Source organism: Papaver somniferum, unplaced genomic scaffold (genome assembly GCF_003573695.1).
Source record: "Papaver somniferum cultivar HN1 unplaced genomic scaffold, ASM357369v1 unplaced-scaffold_84, whole genome shotgun sequence".
Lineage (NCBI taxonomy): Eukaryota > Viridiplantae > Streptophyta > Magnoliopsida > Ranunculales > Papaveraceae > Papaver > Papaver somniferum.
In genome coordinates, this window is record NW_020651415.1 from 2,109,708 (window position 1) to 2,135,787 (window position 26,080).

The following is a 26,080-nucleotide window of genomic DNA, read 5'->3' on the forward strand; positions in this document are numbered from 1 at the left end:
TTTTGTTGAAGTACTTTGGCACAAATATAGAACTTATTGAATTATATTATTACTTTTATGCAAAATATTATCTTTTACCCTTTAATATGAGCCAAGAAACACTCATTTTCATTGAGTAACGAACTCTACAGAGTTCTTTAAAAAACAGGTTGTCCAAACTGACGTTTCTGAAAAATATGCACTTGTTTTGAATTATGTTTCCCTTGTTGTTGTAGTTAATGAATTCCTTATATTTACTAGATATTTTTGTACTAATGGAGGTATTTTCTAGTTTCTAAAATGTTAGATTTTGTTGAGTTTTGATTCCAAATGAAGCCCATGGTAATTTATGATCATAAGTGTTTTAAAATGAACTTTGCGTGCAAACTCTTTGGTTTGAATGAACTTAATGATTCTGAGTTTTCCCAGTTGTACGTTTTGATACTTGCCTATATTTATACTTTTTTTATATGAGAAAATCTAATGTAAGTTGCTTTCATGGTTTATTAATCAATACTTTGTTGATGTTTGTTCTATACTCGTATTTAACGATGTTTGAGAACTGTTTATGAATTGCGTTGAGCATCCTTTTGGTTACGAACCCTAGTGATGAGTTTGTCGGGCCTACAAGGGGCAATCCATATTAATGGTGACCTGCGGAAGATCGTCCGAGACGATAGGATGGTTTTCTGATAAACCTCGACACATGGTTATTCGGACGCTCACAGTAGATTATTGCGAACTCACTGGTTTAAGATGATTTCGGTTGTGTATTGACTTTGTAAGGCCTTTGATACTTCGATTTGGATGTGCCCAACAACCTAACGCATTGTTTATGTTGTACTCGATTTGATATCTTATCGTTATCGTATTTGGGCATTATTTATACTCGTGTTATCGTTTCGTTAACTCTGTACTGGGCTGTGGATCACCCTTTTGTTTTGTTTTCCATAGAGGTTGAGGCCGGCTTGAGGTAGTAAGCGTTCTTGATCTTGGTGCATTGAGATTTGGGGGTTAAAGTGAGTACATCACTTTGTGTGCATATATATTCATGTATATCTGGGTTGGCTTATGAAAAAGGATATTGTATTTCCTATAGTTTTAGTTTGTGAAAAGTGATACTGTTGTTTCTTATTAAATTTGTTATTTGGAAAGAGAGTATTTTAATTAATAAGTGTGGGTCATGTTTAAATGGTTTCATGTCTCATATCTTGTATTCCACACTTTTTGGTTAACTGTTTTATGTAAATGAAATTTCTTTTGTTATGTTTAATATTAACATGACTTTTACTCTTTTTTACAAACTGTTTTCACCCCAAATGGCATCTCGGAGAATTTGGAACTTGTCGGTTGACCGAACTCCACGGCCGATTGGAAGCGAAATTTTTTCCGGGCCGTCATATTTTGGCTGCTGCAAAATGTTCAGTTCTTGGATGTTGCATATATTGGCAAACCAAATTAACAACAAATGTTATATCTGGTCTTGTCCAAGTTAGATATTACAGGTCCCCAACAAGAGATTTGTATTTAGTAGGATTGTCTAAGAAAATACAGTACCCTCCTGTAGATCTTTTGTCTTCAATGCTACCTGCCCAATCAGCATCAGAAAATCCTAACAAGAAAAAATTACCTTTAGTGAAAGTAAGTCCATAATCCATAGTTCCTTTGAGATATCTCAGAATCCTTTTGGCTGCTGCAAAATGTTCAGTTCTAGGATGTTGCATGTATTGGCGAACCAAATTAACATCAAATGTTATATCTGGTCTTGTCCAAGTTAGATATTGCAGGTCCTCAATAAGAGATCTGTATTATGTAGGATTGTCTAATAGACTTCCAGATGTAGTGGTGAGATTGGTAGAAACATCAATAGGTGTCTGACAAGGCTTAGCTCCCTCCATGTTGAGTTTGTTCAGAATATCAAGTGCATATTTAGTTTGACTGAGAAACAAAGTGTCAGAAGTTGTTTTGATTTCCAAACCCAGAAAGTAATTCAAATCTCTCAGATCCTTGATAGGAAATATATGATGTAAGTAAGTGATAGCATGTTGTAGTATTTGATGGGATGATCCAATGAGCAATATGTAATCCACATACACAAGTGCAACAGTAATCTGAGTACATTATTTATGAACAAACAGAGAAGCATCGGCTGTAGAATTTATGAAGTTTAAAGATTTCAGAGCAGCATTGAGTTTATCATACCTTGTCATGGGTGCTTTCTTAAAACCATATATAGATTTATGCAACTTGCACACATCTGAAGGCTTAGAGGGATTAACAAAATCTGGTGGATGCACCATATAGACATCTTCTTGTAATTCACCATGGAGAAATGCATTGTTGACATCTGGTTGATGAATTTTCCAATCAAACTGAACAACCATGGATAAAACAATTCTGATTGTTGTTGTCTTGGCTACTGGACTGAAAGTCTCCTCATAATCCAAACCAGAATCTTGATGATATCCTTTAGCTACTAATCTAGCTTTGAATTGGTTGATACTGCCATCTTGATTGTGTTTGAGTCTACGAACCCACTTACAACCTGCTACATTATGTGCAGCATCTGGTGGTACTAGAGACCACGTACCTGCTTGCATCAGTGCATTGTATTCCTCTACAGAAGAAAATCTCAATTCTTTGATTTTGTTAGCAGCTGCAATTTTCTTAGGAATATGACACATTAAAGCTGTTTGCAGAGGGTGTTTAGTAGCAAAATAAGACTTTGGTGTGCACATCCCATTTGCAACCTCTATGAGACACAAAAATCCTCCCATAGCTAGCACAGAATTGCATAACAATCTTCTCAGTGAAGAAACTGTGGTTAATGAAAGACTCAAACCACCAAGCATGAGCTAGATTCCAAAGCCTGTATGGAAAATAACTATAGATCTTCTTTTAGAGGATATTCTAGTAGAGGAAGTTACAGGGGAAGATACTCAAATAGTGGAAGACATCCTAATCCAGCTATTTTTTCAAGAAACAATTATGGCAGAGGCACTGCAGTTGGTGAAACAGAGCTTTGTCAGATTTTTCTATCAGATAGCCACCAAGCTCCTAATTGTACTCATAGATTGAATTTCTCCTAGAAAGGAAGGCCACCACCAGCAAATCTAAGTGCAATGCTAGCAGCAGCTGACATATTTGATAAAGAAGACTGGATTGTTGACAGTGGTGCAAACAACCATATTACCTCTGACAACTCAACTCTATAAGAAGCTACACTTTATGATGGAACTGAACTCATTCACACAGCAAATGGTGGAGGTATGTCCATAACACACACAGGTTACACTAGTATAAATGTTAATAATCATTCTTTCATGCTTAATGATGTTCTTCTAGTCCCTCATGCCTCAAAAAATCTTCTATCTGCACAAATTCACTTAAGATAATAATTGTTCTCTAATACGCATAAAAACTTGAATTCATGTAGATATAAATGAAGGAGCAGTATCCTATATACCACGCATAGAAACTCTTATTTCCAAATAGGTGTCGACCAATTCCTTACACCCCTATCATTTTCCTAATAGGTGTCGACCAATTCCTTACACACCTATTAGGCATACAAATGGATATTCTTATTTCCCAAACAATTCATAAAGACAAACAAAGCATTACAATTCATTTCCAAGCAATGGAAAGATTAAAAGAAATAAAAGAACTTTCAGAATTTTAAATAAACAATGCATGGAATACACAATCAGATAATGCATGAGCTTGTTAAACATAAATTTTGGTAAAAGAAAACAATAATAATCACAAAAGAGTTAAAAGTATTCCCACCCCTTTTGATGACAAGCCATGCCTACATCGAGATCCACGATCCACTGATCCATCACTTTTTCGATCGTTGTTAATATAGACTAACTGTTAATAACACAAGAAGTCTAAGAATATAGCCAAGATGGCTCACACAAGAATCATACAATTCTATCTAACGGTTCTAAGCCCATTATGGTATCTCATTCTCTATCTTTAACATAATTAAGAGTTTACTATTCCAATTAGGTTGATTCTATAGTCCATAACTAAGTCTTATGAATATCTACAACTTTGTAGAAAAGGCCAGAGGCTAATTCGGACCATAAAGGGTCCAAAATATCAAACTAAGGATACAGGGTACTAAGCCCAAGTTCTCCAAACAGGCCCATTAACTAAGGTCTAGTCCACCTGAGTCAACTAACGGTCAGCTGAGTCATCTAACGGTAAAAGTCAGTCAAAGTCCATGGTTTAATTCAAATGGTCAAGGTCAGGTCAACTGAGTCAAAGTCTGACCCGACTCAGTCAGGATTCACTGAGTCAGCTAGGTACAAAAACAGTTAGATAATCTGACTGAGATGACTATCATGCTTAAATCTCAAGAACAGAAGTTCATACAATCATTATACATTCCATTCAATTTTAAAATAACTTGATAACACAATTTCAATTACAACTTCAGCTTACCTTTAGGAAGCAACTGCAAGTCTCTCACTGCACAGGTTCAACTCCAAAGTTCATCTAACCTTCACTCATACAATACAATCATTCTATTACTTCATAACTCTAACTAGAAACACAATTACAGCTTACCTTGGTTTGCAGTTGCAGGCTTTCACTAAATCCACTGCTAACAACATTACAATCAAATTCTTCTCAAAACATCTCATAAGAACACTCAAATTCAATTCAACACAACCATTAGATCCTTTACTTACTCTTGTATCTCATTTCAACACTACCAGCTCAACTATCTGAGTTGTATTACAACAATTCTTCTATTCAGTTCATACCATTTCATTACAATTCGATTTCATCTTTCTAAAACATCACACAATATCACCTGCATCTCCATCTCAGCACCAACATCACCTCTGACTCCACATCTATGCAATTTCAGTTCAGCATTAACAACTACGCAGACAACACCACCATCTTTAACTTCATTCTTTCACAGACTAACACCAACACCTGCATCTCAGAACAACCCAACAGCTCACACTAACATCAAAAACTCCCCACCTTATAAAATAATATCATTTCTTGTCTAAGCGCAAACAACATGAAACAAAGTACAAACCTATATGGCTCTACAACTAAAATCTAAAATTTGTAGCTCTAGGTTCAATTTCACTGATTTAAGTTCTATGCAATTCAGAAGTCTTAGTTTCTTACACTAATTTCCTTCTTATAAAATGCTTGTCTCTAGTTACAAGGGAGATTCTACGACTCTTTCTAATTGACTTTATAATTATCGGTTTTCTAAAAGATCTAATTCATACTAAACGTCTATATATGATCCGTCACCTCTGAATGCAGTTGCCCTGTCAAGGTTGGCCAGTCACAATAATGCCTTCCTACGAACAGAGAGAACACAACCTTCATTATTCCCCCGTGCTGGATTAACTAAGTATTAATTTATTAAGATTAATTAGTCTTTAGCTTTTATCTTAACTAGTGTAATATAAAATTTTACTTAGTAAAATATATAAATAGTTCACATTATTTTAAGCAATTTAATCATCAATTTTATTTTTTATTTTTATTATTATTATTTATTTGTTTTATCAATATAAGTAATCCAAATCCTATTTCACGTCAATTTATAATATTTGATATTTAAATTTTAGTGTTATACCATTTATAAATTAAATTTTCCAAATACTATCTATTATAAATTTGCTACCAGCTTAAATACTCAGATACCATCATCAATTGTCTTATTATTCTCAGCTGATAGTCCAGTTGGTACACTAAGCCTTAATCTTCTAAATATAATTTTACATTCACGTAAGGATTGATATAATAGATTTTATTTATTCACATTGAATCCGTATACTATATCTTATTAAATATTGACGTTGGTAATTTAATATAATTTTAATTTGTGTCTGCATAAAATTATAATATATCTTAATAGTCTTTATATTTTTCTATTACTGTAAAGTATCCTATTAATATACGAATTTATTTTCTTTTAATTCTACCATTACACTAAACATTTGAATACTATTATTACTACTTCATGTATATTTGTTTCATTTTAAAGATTTATCGGATCATTTATTAAACTAAAAATAATTTCGATACAAAATTGCTAACAAGTTGAGTCTTTTTATTTTATATATTATGTCCTCATCTTCTTACGTCTAACGCCTAATCAATATTATATTAACTATTTAGTTTAAACGCAAAATATGTATTTCTAATTTGTCATTAGTTTAATTTCACATAATTTAACCGTACATAAGCATTGATAGTTTTCCATAGCTATTTAATCATAATCGTTATTATTTTTTTTCGTCATATATCCTTATCGAAATTTTTGTTAAGTTTAATATGGCACTAATACATAAATGCTAACCACCGCTTTATTAAACCACTACTACTATTATTGTCATCTATACTTACTATAATAATATTTAACTATTAACACTGATGGTCGAACTATTATTCTAACTACTCTTACAAATATTATTAAGTCCCAACGATATTATTAGCATTTACCTCAACGTACTCGGTGAATATCTATTTGACTTTCAAGTCTAACAAAAATGCTAATCTCACTATTTTACTAATATTGGATTTTGTACGTCTTCATACTGTTTAGACTAATTATTCTCTAAATATTTATTAGCTAAAGTTATTGGTGTACCCTACAATTTTTACTTCATTACACATACTAACAACCATACAAATAAAATTAACAAATCAATCAATCAAATAAATATTTTAATTATTGATAGCTTTTAGTAATTAAAACTACTCTAGTTCTCGAACTGGCACTGGGTATTTCTATCTTTTCCCATATAAGATCTAATAGTGAGCTCTGATACCAACACTGTAGCGCCCCCCAAGCTAGCAGCTGACAAATCCAAGAGATTAACTAAAAAGTAGAGGCACTAGAAATCTAAATCATATACTTAAGCATTTGACTAAGAAATGTGCTACAAAACTTAACCTAAAACTAACCCGCTCTGAAACATATATATACAAGAAGTCTTCTCAAATGATACGTATACAATAGTCATTTGGTTTACAGATACAATAAACATTATAATAAAGAATGTAGAAGTTATCCAACTAACGAAATCAACCTTTGAAGCCTTCGCTGTGCAACTCTGATCTGAAAGTGGGAATAGGTAAGCACATCATCCCTAAAGGGGGTGCCCCATAGGAATAACATTTAACTTTTAAGTAATCATTGAAATGATTTGAAAACGATTCATGTTTTCTCTAACACTAAACACAACCAAATCACAGAAATAAACAATCATGTATATGGAATTAACTCCTTCTTCAAACAATGTACTATATTGAGTATCGACCAATTCCTTACACACCCTATTAGTTTATACTGGTGTCGACCAATTCCTTACACACCTAATATGCATAAAAGTTAGAATTCATGTAGATATAAATGAAGCAGCAATATCATATATACCACGCATGGAAACTCTTATTTCCAAATAGGTGTCGACCAATTCCTTACACACCTATCATTTTCCTAATAGGTGTCGACCACTTCCTTACACACCTATTAGGCATACAAATGGAAATTCTTATTTTCCAAACAATTCATAAAGACAAACAAAGCATTACAATTCCTTTCCAAGCAATGGAAATATTAAAATAAATAAAAGAACTTTCGGAATTTTAAATAAAAACAATGCAGGGAATACACAATCAGATGATGCATGAGCTTGTTAAACATAAACTTTGGTAAAATAAAACAAAAATAATCACAAAAGAGTTAAAAGTATTCCCACCTCTTTTGATGACAAGCCACGCCTACCTCGAGATCCACGATCCACTGATTCATCCTTTGAATTGATCGTTGTTAATATAGATTAACTGTTAATCACACAAGAATCATACAATTCTATCTGATGATTCTCAGCCCATTATGGTATCTCATTCTCTATCTTTAACATACCTAAGAGTTTCCTATTCCAATTAGGTTGATTCTATAGTCCGTAACTAAGTCTTATGAATATCTACAACTTTATAGAAAAGGCCAGAGGCTAATTCGGACCATAAAGGGTCCAAAATATCAAACTAAGGATACAAGGTACTAAGCCCGAGTTCTCTAAACAGGCCCATTAACTGAGGTCTAGTCCACCTGAGTCAACTAACGGTCACTAACGGTCAGCTGAGTCATCTAACGGTAAACGTCAGTCAAAGTCCATGGTCTAAGTCAAATGGTCAAGGTATGATCCGACTCATTCAGGATTCACTGAGTCAGCTAGGTACAAAAACAGTCAGATTATCTGACTGGGATTACTAACAGGCTTAAATCTCAAGAACAGAAGTTCATACAATCATTATACATTCCGTTCAATTTTAAAATAATTGCATAACACAATTTCAATTACAACTTCAGCTTACCTTTAGGAAGCAACTGCAAGTCTCTCACTACACAGGTTCAACTCCAAATTTCATCTAACCTTCACTCATACAATACAATCATTCTATTACTTCATAATTCTAACTACAAACACAATTACAGCTTACCTCGGTCTGCAGTTGCAGGCTTTCACTAAATCCACTGCTAACAACATTACAATCAACTTCTGCTCAAAAATCTCATAAGCACACTCAAATTCAATTCAACACAACCATTAGATCCTTTACTTACTCTTGTATCTCATTTCAACACCACCAGCTCAACTATCTGAGTTGTATTACAACAATTCTTCTATTCAGTTCATACCATTTCATTAAAATTCGAACTTCATCTTTCTAAAACATCATGGTCACACAGCTCCCTAATCTGGAGGGTGCCATCCCTTTATATTCCCTCTGATTTCCCCTTCAAGGAGGTTAACGCTAACATGCATGTTGGTCCCCTCACATCCAGTTATTACGACAGTCAGTTGTTTTCGTGACTTCTTATCACCTTCGCCGATATGTCTTGGGGTTACGAAGCCACACCCTAAGTGAGGTTTCTTTGGGATCGAGTGCATCGTAGCCAAGACGTTCCATACAGACATGTCCGGTAATGCTCCAGACGTCCCAGGCACCCGCAGCTCAACCGAATACGTCGGCGCCTTGGTCATATTTCTGCACCTCTTATTGAAGGCCATCATAAAAAGGGACCCTCAGCGGATAGGTCTTATCTTTTCCCCTAGCTTATCTCTCTGAGAGTTGTTCACGACATTCGTTAGGTCTTGCCTCTTGTACTTTCATGCGAACTAAGGTGCATGTCGTGGATTCTCAGCCTTCCTAGGCGAAGGTTTTAAGTTTCCCTAGAAACTTCTTATTTCATGAATCTTATTTTCCTCCTAATGTGAGGTCTTACCTTTCTCTTGTAAAATTCATATTCGTGATACGATTTATCAAGTTTCATAAAAATTTCATTGCTATCCTTTTGAAATTTGATACATTATCAATTGATAGATTTTATTAAGTACATTCATCTGGTTTCTATTACTCTTTCTCGATTATCAGTGTCTTTCTTCAATGCGAATGTGCTCAGACTGATATCTTTTCAACTCCTTCATCTTTACTTCGTTTCTGATCTTAAATAACATCGTCAATAATGGTTTCCTAGTTGACAACTCATAGATGAATGAGCGCACTAAATCTTCCTCTGAAATCCTTCCTTTTATTTCTCTGCAGATCGTGTCCCATCTCGTCACTAGACCTCGCATATTTTCATTTTCTCTCTGCCTTAACGAAAACAGTGTTGCTATTTCTGGTTTGCATGGTTCGCTTCTTGCACATTTGTTCATTATTTTTGGTTGCAGCCCGGTTGCCTTCAGCTATTCTTTTAGGAGCATATTCTCCTATTTGCGCACTACTCGTCATCTTTTCCTCCTCGTCTAAGTCCCTCTGTGTTGCGTCCAACTCTTCACATGTCCCGATTGTTAATACCATCAGTTGATCCGCTCTTATTTCTTTGCACACCTTCTTCCTTTGCTCGATTTTCTTTCTCCTCATAATTATGGACATCCTTATTACATGCACTCTTACGCGTCCAGGAGATCTCCTCCTATCTCGCCAATCGCACTTGGCATGGGAAATCGTATTGCCTGATGATATGTGGATGTAATCCCGTGTATCCATGGTCTCCCTATGAGAGCATTGTAAGGTGAGTCTATGTCTATCACGCGGACTGTGACTTTCGTTTCCAGCTCGTCAGCGAAATTTTTTACAACTAGTTCTCCTTTCGGCTGAGATGCAACTCCATTAAACCCATATATGTTGTATGTTGAGGGCACGAGATCCGAGTCCTTGTACCCCATGGTTCTAAAGGTATGATAAAAGAGTATATCGACCGATCTTCCCGTATCTACCAAGATTCTGTCAGTCGCCCAGATTTTCTTCTTTTCGGCTTGATCTTCTTCCCACTTCGAGTACTTCCCAAAATTCAGGGTTACAACCACGGGGTTTGTGTGAGAATTTCCTCCTTCGGGTGCATCCTTTGCTGAGAACGTTATTTCTCTTTTCTGTCATTCCTCTAATGGTTCTCTTGTTGTAACGCTGAATATTTTGTTTCCTTCAAAGTCCCTCTTATGTACCCTTTTAAGTATGTTGTCATGGAAATTTTGGATGCTCTTCGCTGCATATATTATCATATTACAGTTTGGCTTTTGTGCTCCCCGATCTATTTCAATTCGGTATATCTGCTGATTATCACGAAGTGGTGGTGGTGGCACATAGCCTTCCATAAAATGTGCGAGTTTTCCCTGCTCTATCAGACGAAGTGTAATTCGTCGAATGTTTCGACAGTCCTTTGTGTGGTGACCTTGAAAACGATGATATTTGCAGAACTCGTGACTCCTGGTCCCTGGGGGTGGCTCTCTTCCCAAATTGGGTGGTGGTGGGATATCCTATGTTAACACTATTTCCTCCCATACCTTTTCCACAGTCGTGTTAAGCCTAGGGAGCTTCAAATCCTCGAAATCTGGTGCATTTGGTCTTCGCTCTCCAAATCTAGGACCTTGATTATTCCTTTGTTGATACCCTGTATTGTAACTTCGTGGCTCGTAATTCCTTCGTCTTGACTCCTCATACCTTTGTTGATCGATCCATTCTTGATCTCCACTTGATAAAGCTACAAGCTTCGCTGGAACTGGAGTTGAAGGCTCTCCCTTCTCATGTTTTGAATCATTATCCATGACATACACTGTCCTTGGTAATAGCCTTGAATTTCCTTCTTTCGCTGGAATCGGTGCCACTTCGCTAACTTGCCTCTGCTTTTCTTCCAAGGCTATGTACTCCTCTTGGTACTCTCTCAACTCATTCATCGTCAAAGAGTTTCGAAAAATGAATATTTGAGTGTACAGCAGGTCAGTTGGGATTAAAGCGTTCACGAAAGGTAAGATGAAAATTTTCTCGTCAACTCTCCCTGTGATAGTCGCATTTATGTCTCTAATATGTCTCAATTGTATATATTGTTAGTGCTCGATTTTGTATTTATTTTGTTATTTTATGTCTTTGCAGGTATTTATAGAGAAATAAGCTCTTGCAGCAAAAATTGGCTCGAAAAGTGGTGTTTTACACCCCAGGATAAAGTACTAAAGGCACCCTAGAAATGCACCGGAAGCACCCCAAAAATGTGCCGGAGAAACCCCAGAAAAATTACTATTTACGCCCAAAAATTATTATTTGCACCCCATAAGGCAAGTGCTAAAGGGAAACCCGTACATGATTAGGGGGAGGACATCTTCTTCTCAAATTCAAAACCAATTTTGGCGGGAAAACATTTCAATTCACTGGAAGAATTTCGATCGAATGTTTGAGGAGTTTTTGTGTGATTCAATCGCTGAAACTTCATGGGTAGTTGTGATATTTCCTAACAAAGCTAGTATGGGTGTTTGTTTCGATCAAATTTGGCTGGATAACTTGGTTTAATCCAAACAGGGAGTTGGAGGAAAAACATGAGCTTGCACGAGTTGTGAGGAATTTAAACGTGTACTGCACGTGTTTGGAAAAGTTGATCGATATTTTGGAGCGTGAAGAAGGTATAGAAGGAAAGAAATACAGCTGCAGACGCGTAGGAAAACGATTTTTGGAAACAATATATTTTCGAGAATAAAAGAAATAATGGGATTAAATAAAGAGATTTTGGGAGATTCAATGTCGCAATGGTGTATAAATAGGTTCCTAGGATCACATAGAAGGGGAGGGGAGAGTTTGGGGTCGAGAGGAGAGCTCAGGAAGCGTGAATCAAGAGTTTTCAGAACTCTGTTGCTGCTGCTCTTGAAGAACAAGAAAACAGCGACGGTTTCTTCATCCGTCGTAACAGTTTCTTCAAATGCTTGTCACAGTTTCTTCAACTGGTTTGCAACATTTATCTTCATTGTAACAGTTTCTTCATCCTCTTCTGCAACATTTATCTTCATTGTAACAGTTTCTACATCCTCTTCTGCAACATTTATCTTCATATTTGTAACGGTTATCTTCATCATAACAGTTGAGAGTTGAAACAGTCGGTCTGCAAGCTCGCTGCATACCGTTCTCCACCTCGTCACCTATCCTCGCAGGCTTTCTGGTAGCCCATCAAACCAGGCGAACGCTTTCCCGGCCAAGCTCGCCGGGAAGTATCGACAAAGTACCGCATCATTTCGTACCTGTTGCATCAATGAAAGGGTGTATTGTTTCAAGTGTTGCACAACACTCTCAGATCCGCTGAATATGATTGGTAGCATTGGTAGCACGCATTTCTATGGGATGTCCGCGTACATTATATCATGGTAAATGGAGATTTATTTGCCTCTTTTATTGCCTCCGCGAGCTGCACTTTGCTGCCTCTTCGCGAATTTTTTATCAGTGTTCTCATATCTCGCAGCTCATCCAAGACTTCCTGGTTCAGGTTCCCTCCGTTTCTCTCCCAACGGTCTCCTCTCATCACATTGAGCCTTCCTTCACCACGCCTCATTTCTTCCTCGTTCTCCTGGTTGAATTCGAGTTGTCTTTCATCTTCTCTTCTCCTCTCATTTTCCTCATGCTTCTGCTCTTCTTCATATCTTTGCCTTTGATCTTCCCAGCTTGATATTTCCAATGCTCTTCTTAGTCTTATCTCTTTACTGTTTTCTCTTCGTCGCTTCCTTATTCTCTCTCCTCCGTCATCCTCGCGGGTGTATCTCCTTCGTCGTAACTCTTCTTCTCCTGATGATATAACGTTCACCTCCGAATCCCTGGCATCAGCTGCCGTTTCTTCGTTCAGTTGACGATTCTGCAACATTAACCTGGCATTTTGCCTCGTCAATCAGGCATGCTGCTCCGCTAGATCCCTATCTCGTTCTCTTTCAAGACGGAGTGTTTCCATCAGCTGATACAACTTCATGTCTTCTTCACAGATATTATCTTCCAATTCCCCATGAGTCGTTTCTTCTTCTACGATGGTGTCCGTGTCAGAAGTGTGTACAGAACCCTCTCGAAAATGATCTTCGTTGGCCTCCTCAGTCTCCCGCCGGTTCACGCGTTGTCTCTCTCCTGCAGATGATGTTCCTCCTCTTTCCATTCTTCCTCCTCTTTTGGCCTCCAATCGTTTGCTTCTCCTCGTCGCTATCATGTGTGCCGCTCGATCTGGTGTTCTAGTCATCAACTTATTCTAGTTTCAATACTGGCTATCCTTTAAACCCTATTTGTAAAAGGGACGTCTCACTAAGATCTCTCTCTCCTACAACTTCAGCTTCTTTCCACTCCTTAGATGAGGATGAATCCCCAATCTAAGTTCCCTGTTTCTGGACGCCAAAATGTAACTACTGGAAACCCAGTAGTACATCCAAAATGATAGTAACCAAGATCTAAGTCATACTAAGTAATATAAACACAGAAATATTTATTGATGAATCATTCAAAGTGACAAAAGATACAAGTTCTTGAATAAAAGGAAACCCTAATCTCACTCCAGGATTAACTCTGCTGCTCTCCCCAAATCCGATCCCCAATACATTGCCCAAGAACCTCTATTTATAGGCCATCTAACCCTAATGGAACACAGCTCATTTTATCTCTTCACATTCTCGCAGTAGTGCTTTATACTTCGCCCAGATCGTTTTCCATAAAGTTTTATCCCCTTCTTTCGCTAACTTCACATGGGCTTATCGGGACACCTGTCTCTTTCTTGCTCCATAATTTATCTATCTCGTGGCTTGTCTTTTCAGCAAAGTAATCTTACTTCGTCCTTGATATCTTGTCCGATACTTCAACTTGGTGCGAGTCTCCTTGCTTCCGCACGCACTCTTTTTGTACTTCGCAAGGGCGGTCGACGACGAGATAATTCTGACATTTGAATTGACAAGTTTTTGACTGGGATCTTTTAGTGAGACTTTCTATCCCTATTTCTTCTCTTTTTGTCCGACACGTGGCGAACCTATTTCGTATACCTACACTCAGAGCCTCGTTCATTTCCATTACACTCATTTCGATAATCTACGACGGCTAAGTTTATCAAGTTATCTGCTCCAGTCTTCACTTGGAGAATTTTCTTGTCACAAAGTTATCATCTAAACAGTGCTCCTGTATCCAAGGTGCGGTTTGACATGATAATAAAAGAAAATGAAGAAGATGAAAATGCAAAAATGTATTCGAACTTTCCGTCAGAGGAAATAAATCTGTATGCTAAATAAACGATGAGATTTTTCTTTTTTTTTGTTTTTTCGTAATTTTATTTAAGAAAACAAAACGCAAGTTACGAAGCCATCTTCTCTGTCTATCTCCTTCCGTATTGTCTTCATACTTTTCTGCTTCTTTTATCTCTTACACCTTTCTTCATGGATTATAAAGAATTGAAGATCCAGCTTTAGAAGAAAAAATAGCAGTCAACAAAGCTTTTGGTTAATTAAGAGTTCAACTTCAACCTAATTCCCAAAATCTGTTCAAACATAATCTCGATTTCCAAACTGATGAGTTTCTGAAACCAATTTGATGATTGCAACCAAAGCCACAATATCCCAACAATCCAGCAGTAATTTATCAGAACCAGCATCAAAAATTAACCAAATCCATGATCTTTTTATTTATTAACAACCTATCAGTTCTAGTTAACCATCAAAATCTTAACAAGAAAAGCTTCGAAATTTAATACGCCCGGTTTGTTACATAACGAGAAATCTTAGTCGAATTCTATTATCAAAATTGCATGATGTTCATTACCTAGGATATCATCATAATTTATATGATTGTCTCTTTATATTGATTCAATGATTCGATCATATAAGGGAATAATCAATTTTTTGCTGATGCTAGGGATTTTTGTGATCGTGAAAAAATGATTGAAATATAGTGAAAGTGAAAAATCACCTGCCACTGTTTTTGTATTCATTAAAACTAACCAGGATAAAGACAGGGATCCTGAAGAAAGTGAGAACCAGACAGATAGAAATATGTGTCTATTTGTACTTCTTGTATGGTTGGATTATATCAAAATATGTGTCAGAAAAATCTAAAGGATTCTACGAAGAGAAAAAAACTCTTCCGATGAAAATTGAATTTTACATAAAATTTAGTTTTCAAAATAAAACTTATTCATTCTTATATTCAAAATTGAATTCAATCAAAAGTAAAAGGTCATATATTCATTCTCGATTCTATTCGTCTTCCTCCTCCTAGTCGACAAATCCAGGTCCCCATCCTTGAGATACAGGTATCACCGGTAAATCCTTGTGGAACAAATAATCCTTGGTTAACCATTTCGGTTTATCATCTGATGACCCATCTTTATTAACAATATGGTTATGCCGTTGGTTGTCGAAAGCCAATGATATTTCGTGATCTATTTCCAGGTTCCAGTCGATATTTTCATCAATATTTATGTCAGCATACTCATCTATTGTCAGAGATTCGAAGGGAATGCAATTCAGTTTACACCAGAACTGAGCTTTTGCCTTTTTTAACGCTTCATCACCCGAAGAGGCATCCCAATCCAAACATCTCTTTATCTTACCATCCCAGATCAAAGATTTTATTGACAATTGAGCCTTCACAATCTGTTCCCAAGAAATCGATCCCTCCTCTTCTTCGTAATACCTCTTTACCCATGATGCGGCCACTTTAGGCCGCCATACCATAGATATAGCATTGCTCTTGTTGCAACCACTAATTGATTTTTTTGCCATCATAAAAATAAAAGACGATTATCTAGGATTATCAGACTGATCTCTTTTATGATTTTTTTTAACAAAGTTATAGCACCGGTGATGAGTGATATGAGTGGTGAAGAAACCATTTAAAAATCTAAAAATGATTCTAATTGAGATTAAAAATTTGAAGAAAAAAAAATATCCCAAGATTTTGTTTTGGTTGTTTAAGGAAGGCATGGATTCCATAAACGGTAAACCACGTTTATGCATGGCCACGTTTATGATTGACCAAAGAAGAAACTATTGTGCATGGCCCCGTTGTATAACGGTAAAAATATATACCAATTCCTTTTTAAATATCTCGTTTTTTAAGGAAGGTTTTCTAAATATTTAGTTGTTTAAGGAAGTTACAATGGTTAACCACGTTGTGCATTGCAAATCGATGGATTCTCACACGTCGTATAACGGTACAAAAATATACCATTTCCTTGGTAGTGGAGATTTTCCCGGAAGGCATTAAGGATCTGTTTGGGAGCTTGAAAATGGGATAACATATCCTCAAAAAGTTTATCTTAATTTAATTTATGATAATTTTGTTAATGGTTAGTTTTAATGGTGTTTGTTTAAAATTCTATCACATTTTGAGGTAGGTTAGTTTGTGTTTGTTTGACTACATAAATAGGTTAATATAAATAATTATTTCTTAGCCAAATACTTATTTTAAAGGAAAAAATAACTGTTTAACCCAAGTGAAGATACAAGTACCCAAGTATTTGGAAGAATACCTTAACCTCACTTTTTTAGCTTCCTAAAATCAAGGAAGGTTTAGTAATCCTTATCCAGAATTGCAGTGAGACAAACACATTTTAACAATTTTTTACTGGATAACCCAAACCCAATCTAGGATGGGATATCCAGGATACCAAACACGACCTAAGTAAAAAAAGAAGAAGATTATTTTCAATTTTCATTACTCAACCGATTACAAACCCTAAGAACAGAAGACAGTATAATCATTTCTTAAAGCATCCGATTACGAACCCAAAAATGGCCGGAAAAGAAATTATGGATGAACAAGCTTCATCAACACTACCGGCAGCAGAAACAAGAAGTGCTGAATATAATGCTGTCAAGAATACAAGAGATTCGTATTATGATAAATTATATCAGCTTTTCGTGGTAATTCATTAGACTATTGTTTACTGTTTTGTATTTTTGTTTTTTACTTTGCTAAATAATTTTGTTTTACAGGAAGGCGATGATCGACCTAGTAGGAGAGCAGTCACTGAGGTAAGTTTGCGTTGCTTATTCAAGTTAATGATATTTGAGTACACCTAAGGGTTTTTGTATTTTTCATTCTCAAAACTTCATTTAATCTGTTACATGCGAGAGGAAAATGCTATTTTGTTTCCTACCAAACGCCTTCGGGACCTTCCAGGTATGTTTCCGTCCTCCCTGATCTATCTTTTTGTGTTCATAAATATAATTATTGACAAATCGAAGTCATGTTAATTTCTTTCATTTGTTATCATATACAGGCGTTGGAATTGGCCATCAGTTTTTGTCGAGAGGAGAAATGGCCGCAGTTGGATTTCATAGTCACGGCTTTAAAGAAGTGGACTATGGTTTCCAAGATGACTTTGTAAGTCACTTTTGATATATTTGTTCTTATATACTCCATAATTTAATTTGACAGGTTTGGAATAAGAACTGATAAAGATTAATATTGCAATAACTTGTTTAATTATCAGTTGCCTCACGAAGAATACGCAGATTATACTTTCCCCATAGCAACGTCAATTGTTGTGCTATCTACGTTGTTTGAAGAAGAACTGTATTATACCAGCCAAAGTAGCCAGGAATTTGAGGATAGAATTCTTGCTCTCAAGGTTTATATTCCTATCATCATTTCATTTTACTAGCTAATTACATAATCTTTACTTTAATTTTCTTGCTATTTATCAGCTGTTCTTGCTTTTAGATGCCATATTTTTAATTTGTTTCGCCTTGCAGAACAATGAAGAGCAAAACGTTCCTATAAGACTGATCAGAAAGCATATAGATGAGGCCAAATCTATATACACTTACGACGGTCTTTTTAATGTAAGTACTGCTGGCATGCGGATGTGTATTTGAATTTCTCCTGATCATGCATTTGTTTTTTCGCTCCTTAGTACTGTATTCTTTTTGGTTGAATATAACAGTAAACAACTCTTTGTCTCAATTACAGGTAGTAAAACCCGAAGAGGGCGTTTCCAGCGGGCTAACGTATGTCTCAAGCGTCTTTGAGGGACAACATTTAACCATTTCCCAGGTTTCTTTACACTCTTATGTACTTTGCATATGATATCAGTTTTAAATTTTTTTCTTAATGATTGTTTGATGATAATATCACACTACAGGATCGATTTCTTTTTAACCATCCTTTTGGAGATCTCAATTCTATAGACGGGTATGGACCTGTATTTTTCAGAGAAAAATCTTTTCTTTTAATTAGTTTATTCAAAGCATGAGCTACTTTTGATTTTCGCTTTATACGACACAAGGCTTTGCTGCGATGATATTACCAGTGCGGATCCAGAAAAAATCCCGATCATAGCAACCAATAATGGTGGTGATTGCCCACTTGAACCCACGAGTAAGTTTCATGCTTTCATGAATTGCTTGCTTGGATACTTTATCTTGTTTATATATCTGTGCCTATGTTGCTTAATTTGTTATTTCCAAATCAATTATTTATGTACAGATTTTACGTATAGCAATTCTCTTGTATTCGCGAAAAACGTAAAGAGACCAAAAATCACCCTCGGCTGCAAATGTGAAGGAGATTGTTCTGATCCAAAGACTTGTCCTTGTGCACAGTCTAATGGGACGTATCCGTATCGTTCTGTGCAGGATGGCAGGTGAAACTGATATTTCTGCGTGAATTCCTTAAATAAATTCCACAGTAACTCAACTTTATGCATGGAAGCCTTAACAGTCCATGTCTAACATGCTAGTTTATTCATTGATTTCAGTTTGCGAAATAGTACGAAGCGAATAATATATGAATGCGGAGAGCATTGTGGTTGTGGTTCTAGTTGTCGAAACAAAGTAACACTGTGGTTTAAAATACAAGCTTGAGGTTTGTACTTCTCATATATTTTATTTCGGGTTTACAATGATTTGTCCTTACTTTTCTAGAATCCTAATTTACGACGTATGTGTCTATGTTCTTTGACAGGTTTTCCATGCTCCACATAAAGGTTGGGGTGTGAGAACATTGGATCTAATTCCAAAAGGCGCGTACCTTGGAGAATATATAGGGGTGATCAGGAGGGATGAGGATGCAGGTGAAGAACTGGAGAATGTGTACCTCTTTGATATCGATCCGACAGAGAAAAACAAGAAAACAAAGGTACTATTACTGGCCTATTCCTCCTGATAACGCAATATTCAAAATTACTTGTATTCAGTTTATAACTGACTGATGTTATTTTTTCTCCCTTGCAGAAGGCGAAGTATTGCATAGACGGGGAAAAGGTTGGAAACTTCGTTCGCTTCATCTATCATAGCTGCGAACCCAATTTATTCATCCAAAGTGTTCTGAGTGATCACCGTGACGTCAACTTAGCAAGAATAGTGTTATTCTCCGATACTAATAGGGATATACTACCAATGGAGGTAAATATGTTTCTTTTTCTTTTATATTTGTCATCTCATTTTATCATTTACTAAATAAATCGTGCCTTGAGTTTAATGCAGGAGCTCACGTATGATTACGGATACAAGATAGACAGTGTTGAGGTAAATGGCGTTATAAAGAAGATGAAATGCCGTTGTGCTGCCAAAACATGTCGAGGACGCCTGATGTAGGTCAATCTTGGCTGGGAAAAGATTGAATTTGACTTGTCTGCAAGCCAGGAAAAAAACATTATCCTGGCCTGGTCATACTTCTGTATTTTTCTTTTACTTTTGTTATACCTGCCTAACATGACAGTAAAAATATTTCTGTATTAAGTTTTTTTTTTTTAATTACATTCTGATAATTTGAAGTGAAGGGTAATTTTAGTTGTTGTATACTCCCTCCGTTTCTAAAGTATAGGCTTGTTTTTTTATTTGGATATGTCAAAAAAATAGGTTTGTTTCCATACGTGGAAAGTTAAATGTTATGATTTTACTAGTATATCCATAGAGGGACCACTTCTCTCTATCAATTTTCTCTCTTAATATTAAAGGGGACGACTTCTCTTTCCTATATTTCTTATAACAAATGAACGGGGACCAATGATAAATTAGAAAAAAAACATGAAAAAGTGGCTAAAATAATTGGTTTTCTTAAATTTTGTGAAAACCAAATAAACCTATTTTTTAGAAAATGAGGGAGTATGTATTAGCAGTGTACTCAAACTTTATCATTAGCACTTTCAGGATCAATGCTCAGAACTGCACTCTTTCAGCAAACAAAATTGAACTGAGGAGCATTGTTCTTGAACATGGCCAGTCCTGGAGTCCATAGCGATAAAGTCCTACACATATTACATCTCCTGCTCCAGGTTGCGGTTGTTGGACATCTTCATCAACCATTGGCAAGAACTCGCAATACGCCGATGTAGGGATAAAGGTGTAGGAAACTTCATTTGGTTTACATAAAGGGTTCAGGTTTACAGAAGATGCATCACTTTACCTTTATCCAAAGTAATCAAGAATAGGTTCCCTGTTTCAATCTGATCAAGACATCCAGTAAATTACAGAGCTAGAGACTCCTTTGAACATTAAAACTTAAACTTTTGGAACAAACTAAGAACATAATAGATCGTCAGGAACAAGAAAGTGCGAATAGCATTAAACAAAAAATTAAAAGAGTTACTACAATCTAAATATAATAATTAGGAGAGGTTCTATGAGTTTATCTGCAAAACTCGAACAGAAGTTATAATCAAGGAAGAATGTAGCTTAACGAGGTTTGTACACCGAGGTTTTCTCTTCTATCCATAAAATTGTACCTATGCTGCTTAAAAAATCTTTCTGACCCTGTACAGTAAGTTTAATCCCTTTCTCTGTAGTCAAAATTCTACTCTGTCAAACGAAAATTTGTATTTCAATGCCAATGGATTAAGAAGCCTTCCAAAAAATTCGACTTCTCGCAATTAAGAAAAATCTGTCAGTTTGCCTCCATAAGACGCTTAACTTCTTCTAATATACGGGTATACTCATCGAGAACACATGAGTTATTCCCTTCAAGATAGTCTCTGGCCCTCTGGCTGCTTCCTGTCTTGTCATTGCACCGAGTTCCTCCAACAATAAGATCGAATCCCCCGTAGGAACTGACTATTTCTTTTAGCTTCTGAGATGTAAGCATATTGAGATCTGTAATGGAATCATCAAGTTTACCTCTCTGGTCATTGCTTTCCCACCAACTTCGAAATATTTCTCTATTCACTTTGGAGTTTTCAACAGTAACAACCAAGTTCAACTGAATGCCGAGACGACTAAGGGCAATTTCAGCACCTCCAATACCAGGTAAGATTGAAAGCACGGAAATTCCATTTGGAAAAATTTCTTTCAGTGTGGACAGATGGTATGCTATTGTGTCTACCTGCAAAAGTAGCGAGAATTCGTTATTCAAAAATAATAAGAAAACTTTGAAAATGACTAGCTTCAGTCCACAATGTTGTTATACATTCAAATAACCTTGGTTAAAAACGAAAGTTACATAGCATAGGAAATTTATACGAAGCACTGCTGTTTCGTTCCTTGAACACAAAGCAAGTAGGTATTTCCAATTTGTATAAAGGTTGCAGTGGTTATAGTAGTAAAAGGATCAGATAGTGACATCCATGAGAGCAGTAGTATTATCACGGTCAGATTCCTGATAATCTTTATCTAACTCAACATGCTACCTACTAGTAGCAAACAGGCCTGTTATAACAGAAGTAAGAAGACAGGCACGAATTTTCAAATGCACCATGAACACTCTGAACTTAATGACAAGCAAAATCATGGATGAAAAAAACTGGCTTCAAAATTTCGATAAGAAACTTAAAGGCCCTGAACACTTGATTCACAAATTGGGTCACAATCACATGCAATGCAAGGAAGTTAAAGGTTTAGATGGCAAAATCTGAGATATAGTTAACTGAATCAGGCTCTTGCACATATTCTTTAAACCCAGCAAAGATCTTCGTCAACTACTTGGTAGTCATGGACAAAGTCAAAATTATTTTTACTGCCAATGCATGCAAGGATCTGACATGTTTTTCCGGCCTCAGAAGTTAAAAGTGCACTGAAACTTTCATCGCCAAGTCCTCTTTATTGAGGGCTTGACTAATCCACAACAGCAGCAAGGTTAAATAATTTAGGATAAACCATTCTACAGGGCTTTGGTAGACAATGAAGATAATATTCACAGCTTAAGACTATGTACTAGGTTCTTAAGAAATTTAAACTTCTGGATGGCTTCTCCTAAATGAATCTATGAGGGAAGACAAATTCAGGTTTGCATCTCGTTCTAGAAGAAGATCTGTACCAGCTGTTATGTGGTTATGACTGAAATTTTTATCTAAGATCTGTTTCTTTTAGCAAAATTAAAAAGATAAGAAAGATAAACTAAGTAGCAAATAAATAAATATTGGAAGATTACTAACCTGAACCGCATTGCCTAAAGCTTTATACCTATCAGTTCTAGTTCCGCCACCTCTAGTATGGTGCTCCGGATATCCCAACAGCTTTTCTAATTCTTCCGGCTCAAGTGGCGACACCGTGTTTCTCCCGGTCCATACTAAGTTGAATCTTTGACACTCATTGACAATACTTTTTTGAACATTTGGAGTTGGCGCCCCATTGCAGTTTGCAATTGATCTTCTGATTACCTCTGTAGGTTTACAACTACCATTACATGTATCCAGAGAATCAAACTGAACTCTTGTATCCCACCATGGCCACCAATCAGCGGTATGTGGTAACGCTTTAAAAATTGTAAGTGGAGGAGAAGGAAGTAAGCGAAATCTGTTCTCTGTTGGTAAGTTATGAACATACGCTCTTCTGTTTGAAACTGCACTGAAGGATTTCGAGTCCACAAATTCAGGTTTGAAGTTGTGCAAGTAGGAAGACGCACCAGTTTCGAAAAAAAAGTATAGAGCACCAGTAGCTGCATCTGGCAGCCTCATACTTAATGCTGGCTTCAGGACATCTTCAGCTTCCGGGGATAGTTTTATCCTCTTTCCCATTTCTGGCCTTCCATTACTTCTACAAGAACCGATGCCTCTTTCCCATTGACCTTCCTGTTCAGACAACTTCTTCTTCCTGCTATTCAGAGGACTGTCAACCTTTGGAATCTCAAGAGAAGTGGCCTTTGCAATCTGGGCAGCAGAAATGTGATCCACAAGCTCATGGGTTGAAGTGTCTGGATCTGCAATGACAACAAATTCACAAATATGTCAGTTTACAGGTGGCGTGTGAGTGTCATAAAGTAATTTGAGATAGAAATCAAGATCTTTGTATGGTCTGAAGAGGCAGATACGAGGAAAAGGGCTTGTAGTGGCCTTAGAGAAAGTCTGTAGTCCCTAATTCACTCTAAAGGGACTGGTGAACAAAACCAGACAAAACTTGGGCTAGATTCACTCTCGCCAGATTGACGATTAGGAATGATCAGTCAATGGACTATCACAGAAAATCCTCCATCTGGGTCTGAAATGGGTTCAGCAAAGTGTTGAGCAGCACACACGGAGTGTCATTGCAGATCAACCTACTCTGTAGTTTCTTGACATCTGTGAATACATGAGTCAAATATAAGTTGGCGTAATGTAGCTCAACCTACTCTTGCTGATCAGAACTAGAAGACAATGCATGGTTGCGAGTCCCTTATAGAACAACCCAGTTAGCTATTAAGAATACTTGGATTTTGGTTAATCTTAGTGAGGTGTGGATCATGGAGATGCAGAAATGACATGAGGAAGCTACAATGGATGACTCATCACAGGACTCTTGAGTACAAGTTAAAGATCATAACACCACCGAAAACTTATGGCTGGAATACGTACCACATGCATTAATAGCTGACGAGACTTCGTCAATGTGGAAGCCCATCTCCACTAACTCCAACATCTTCCTATCCTTTTCGGAAAGATGTGGCGAAGACACTTCAATTTCCTGCAAAAGTAATGGGCAAGATAGGTTGATTTAAGAAAGTAACTGCAGAAAGGGACTCATTCAATACAGGAAATGTTTAATCAAGTTTAATATAAAATTACAGCATAAAGGGACTCATTCAATACAAAATTACTGCAGAAAGGGATTCATTCTATAATCAAGTTTAATTCATCGAACACTAGGTTCAACTAAATGTGTCAAACAAATTGAGTATCAAAGAAATTTCAGCTTCAACATACTGGTTTAACCAAATATCTGACTCACTTTATATGAAAGGAGAGTTTCCAGTATCCTTCCTTCATTCCCATCTCCTGCATGTACAAAGATGAAGTTCTTAAAAGAAATTTTATAAAATTAACCACTTATTCCAGAAACTATTAGAAATATTGTATGAGGAGGGTATGTACAAACCATTTTCAGCAATTACTTTCAGCACTAATTCTTCTGCGAAACCCATTGAAGTAAAGTAAGATATTGTCTTGGACCGTCCTGGATTTGAAGAACTAGCTCCACCGTGAGGAAGAGTACCATTTGAACAGGCGTAGGTCGATGACTGAGGTTCGTCATCTTCATCCTCAAAACTCCAGCTATCACTCGAGTTTCCATTATCCTAAACAAACAAAAATACAATGAAGATGTAAAAATCAACATATCAATGAAAGAAAAAGAAAAAAGAGAAACACCCAAACACCAAATTTCACCCACCATTTTAAAGGCGGATGTAATTCACTAATTCCCCTCCTTGTCGATACAATGTCCTGTTGCATGGAACAAAAAGAACCCGAATATTAGTGTAACTGCAAAAACAAGCAATTGACATTAATAAAACTTGGTCCTTGTATTTACTTTCAACTTAATATACAGACACACACTAGGCGATCGACATCTATCTAATCCCATATTCAGTACTAGTACAATTCTATCGAACCCTCTTCTATACCCATATTAGATACCACATTCATTACACTGCAACCCTCTTGTATAACTAAAAGACTTACTCAGTTGAAATTTCTGCACCACTCCATTGCATTCAAAAACTTACAATTGAAGAAAAGTTTGACACAATCAAAGCCATGCATACACATCTAATCGAACCCTGATTTCAGTGCAACTTTTTTTAAAATAAGCTTTTGCAAAATAAACTAAAATCCATGAAATCAAGTCCAAAAGCACCTCCCTGAGGTCTTTTTACAAACAGTTGAAGGGTGCAGGGGATGAATTTTAGTGAAACTGCACAAAAAACCCAGAGTTTTATCAAATGAGAAAACCCATTTCTAGGTCTTGAAATCGTTAAAAACCCTAAATGTAAAACAAGAAGAAACAATGTAGAAAAATTGATACCTTGACAAACTTGAGATTTGACGAACCCTACACTTTGTAATCTCCGCCTCTGTCTCTCTCTAGACGACAACAAGAGAATTGGGGTTTTCGAAGAGAGAGAGAGTGAGAGGACAGAGTACTAGTGGTGGCGAGGCTGAAACTGAGACTGAAAAGGTAGACAAGAAAATGGAAACTGAGAGTATTATACGGACCCAGTGCGTCGACTTTCTGATCCTGCCGCATTATTCGCGATGAACACTAATTTTGGGCATGTCTAAAACTTTCGAGGCATATAAAGGACTAGTCCTAACTTGGGTGACCTTATAAGGGGTATCCTATGGGTGGTTTAATTATCTATATGCCCTTGTATCCTATAAATTACTAATCTATCTCTAACCTTAATACAAAAATCTATAATCATAAACAGTTTTAACCCCTTCTTCTTCCTCCTCATCCTCCACAGCCGAACCCACCTTCTCCTTTCTTTTTTTTCATCGTATCATCGCCGAAATTTAATCGTCGATTCGTGAAAATTTAGTCGAGGATTAAACTCATCTATATAATGGTTCGCCATAAGCCAGTATCTCGTTCTAATCGAGCGATTGAACAACCCATTGAAGAAGAAGAAGATT

At 36.4% G+C, this 26,080-nt stretch overlaps 2 protein-coding genes across 3 annotated transcripts; one reads left to right on the forward strand and one right to left on the reverse strand.

The window, feature by feature from the left end:
* Positions 1-17,045: 17,045 nt before the first annotated feature.
* Positions 17,046-19,853, forward strand: LOC113345909 (histone-lysine N-methyltransferase, H3 lysine-9 specific SUVH4-like). Its single transcript, XM_026589554.1, has 14 exons — positions 17,046-17,177; positions 17,250-17,288; positions 17,391-17,436; positions 17,537-17,640; positions 17,750-17,887; positions 18,012-18,101; positions 18,229-18,312; positions 18,401-18,450; positions 18,545-18,636; positions 18,745-18,901; positions 19,016-19,091; positions 19,222-19,395; positions 19,491-19,661; positions 19,743-19,853. The coding sequence occupies exons 1-14, from the start codon at positions 17,046-17,048 to the stop codon at positions 19,851-19,853; spliced, it is 1,464 nt and encodes a 487-aa protein (XP_026445339.1).
* A 943-nt stretch (positions 19,854-20,796) lies between these two features.
* LOC113345864 (DNA (cytosine-5)-methyltransferase DRM2-like) lies at positions 20,797-25,640 on the reverse strand. Of its 2 annotated transcripts, XM_026589523.1 has the most exons (8): positions 25,470-25,640; positions 25,127-25,358; positions 24,834-24,886; positions 24,540-24,738; positions 24,393-24,439; positions 24,020-24,128; positions 22,625-23,388; positions 20,797-21,576 (listed from the first exon to the last, which is right to left on the reverse strand). In XM_026589523.1, exons 3-8 carry the CDS (start codon positions 24,834-24,836, stop codon positions 21,142-21,144), a joined length of 1,557 nt encoding a protein of 518 aa, XP_026445308.1. In that variant the 5' UTR covers positions 24,837-24,886; positions 25,127-25,358; positions 25,470-25,640; the 3' UTR covers positions 20,797-21,141. The 2 variants fall into 2 exon arrangements, with proteins under 2 accessions (XP_026445308.1, XP_026445307.1); XM_026589522.1 differs by lacking the exon at positions 25,127-25,358.
* Positions 25,641-26,080: the final 440 nt, after the last annotated feature.

Coding starts and splice junctions, on each gene's coding strand:
- LOC113345909 (XM_026589554.1), top strand. CDS start 17,046: ATGGCCGGAAAAGAAATTATGGATGAACAAGCTTCATCAACACTACCG. Junction 18,102..18,228: donor CTTACGACGGTCTTTTTAAT/GTAAGTACTGCT, acceptor TCTCAATTACAG/GTAGTAAAACCCGAAGAGGG. Junction 18,313..18,400: donor AACATTTAACCATTTCCCAG/GTTTCTTTACAC, acceptor ATCACACTACAG/GATCGATTTCTTTTTAACCA.
- LOC113345864 (XM_026589522.1), bottom strand. Junction 24,129..24,392: donor AAACTCTCCTTTCATATAAA/GTGAGTCAGATA, acceptor TTACTTTTGCAG/GAAATTGAAGTGTCTTCGCC. Junction 21,577..22,624: donor CTTTAGGCAATGCGGTTCAG/GTTAGTAATCTT, acceptor CTACTTTTGCAG/GTAGACACAATAGCATACCA.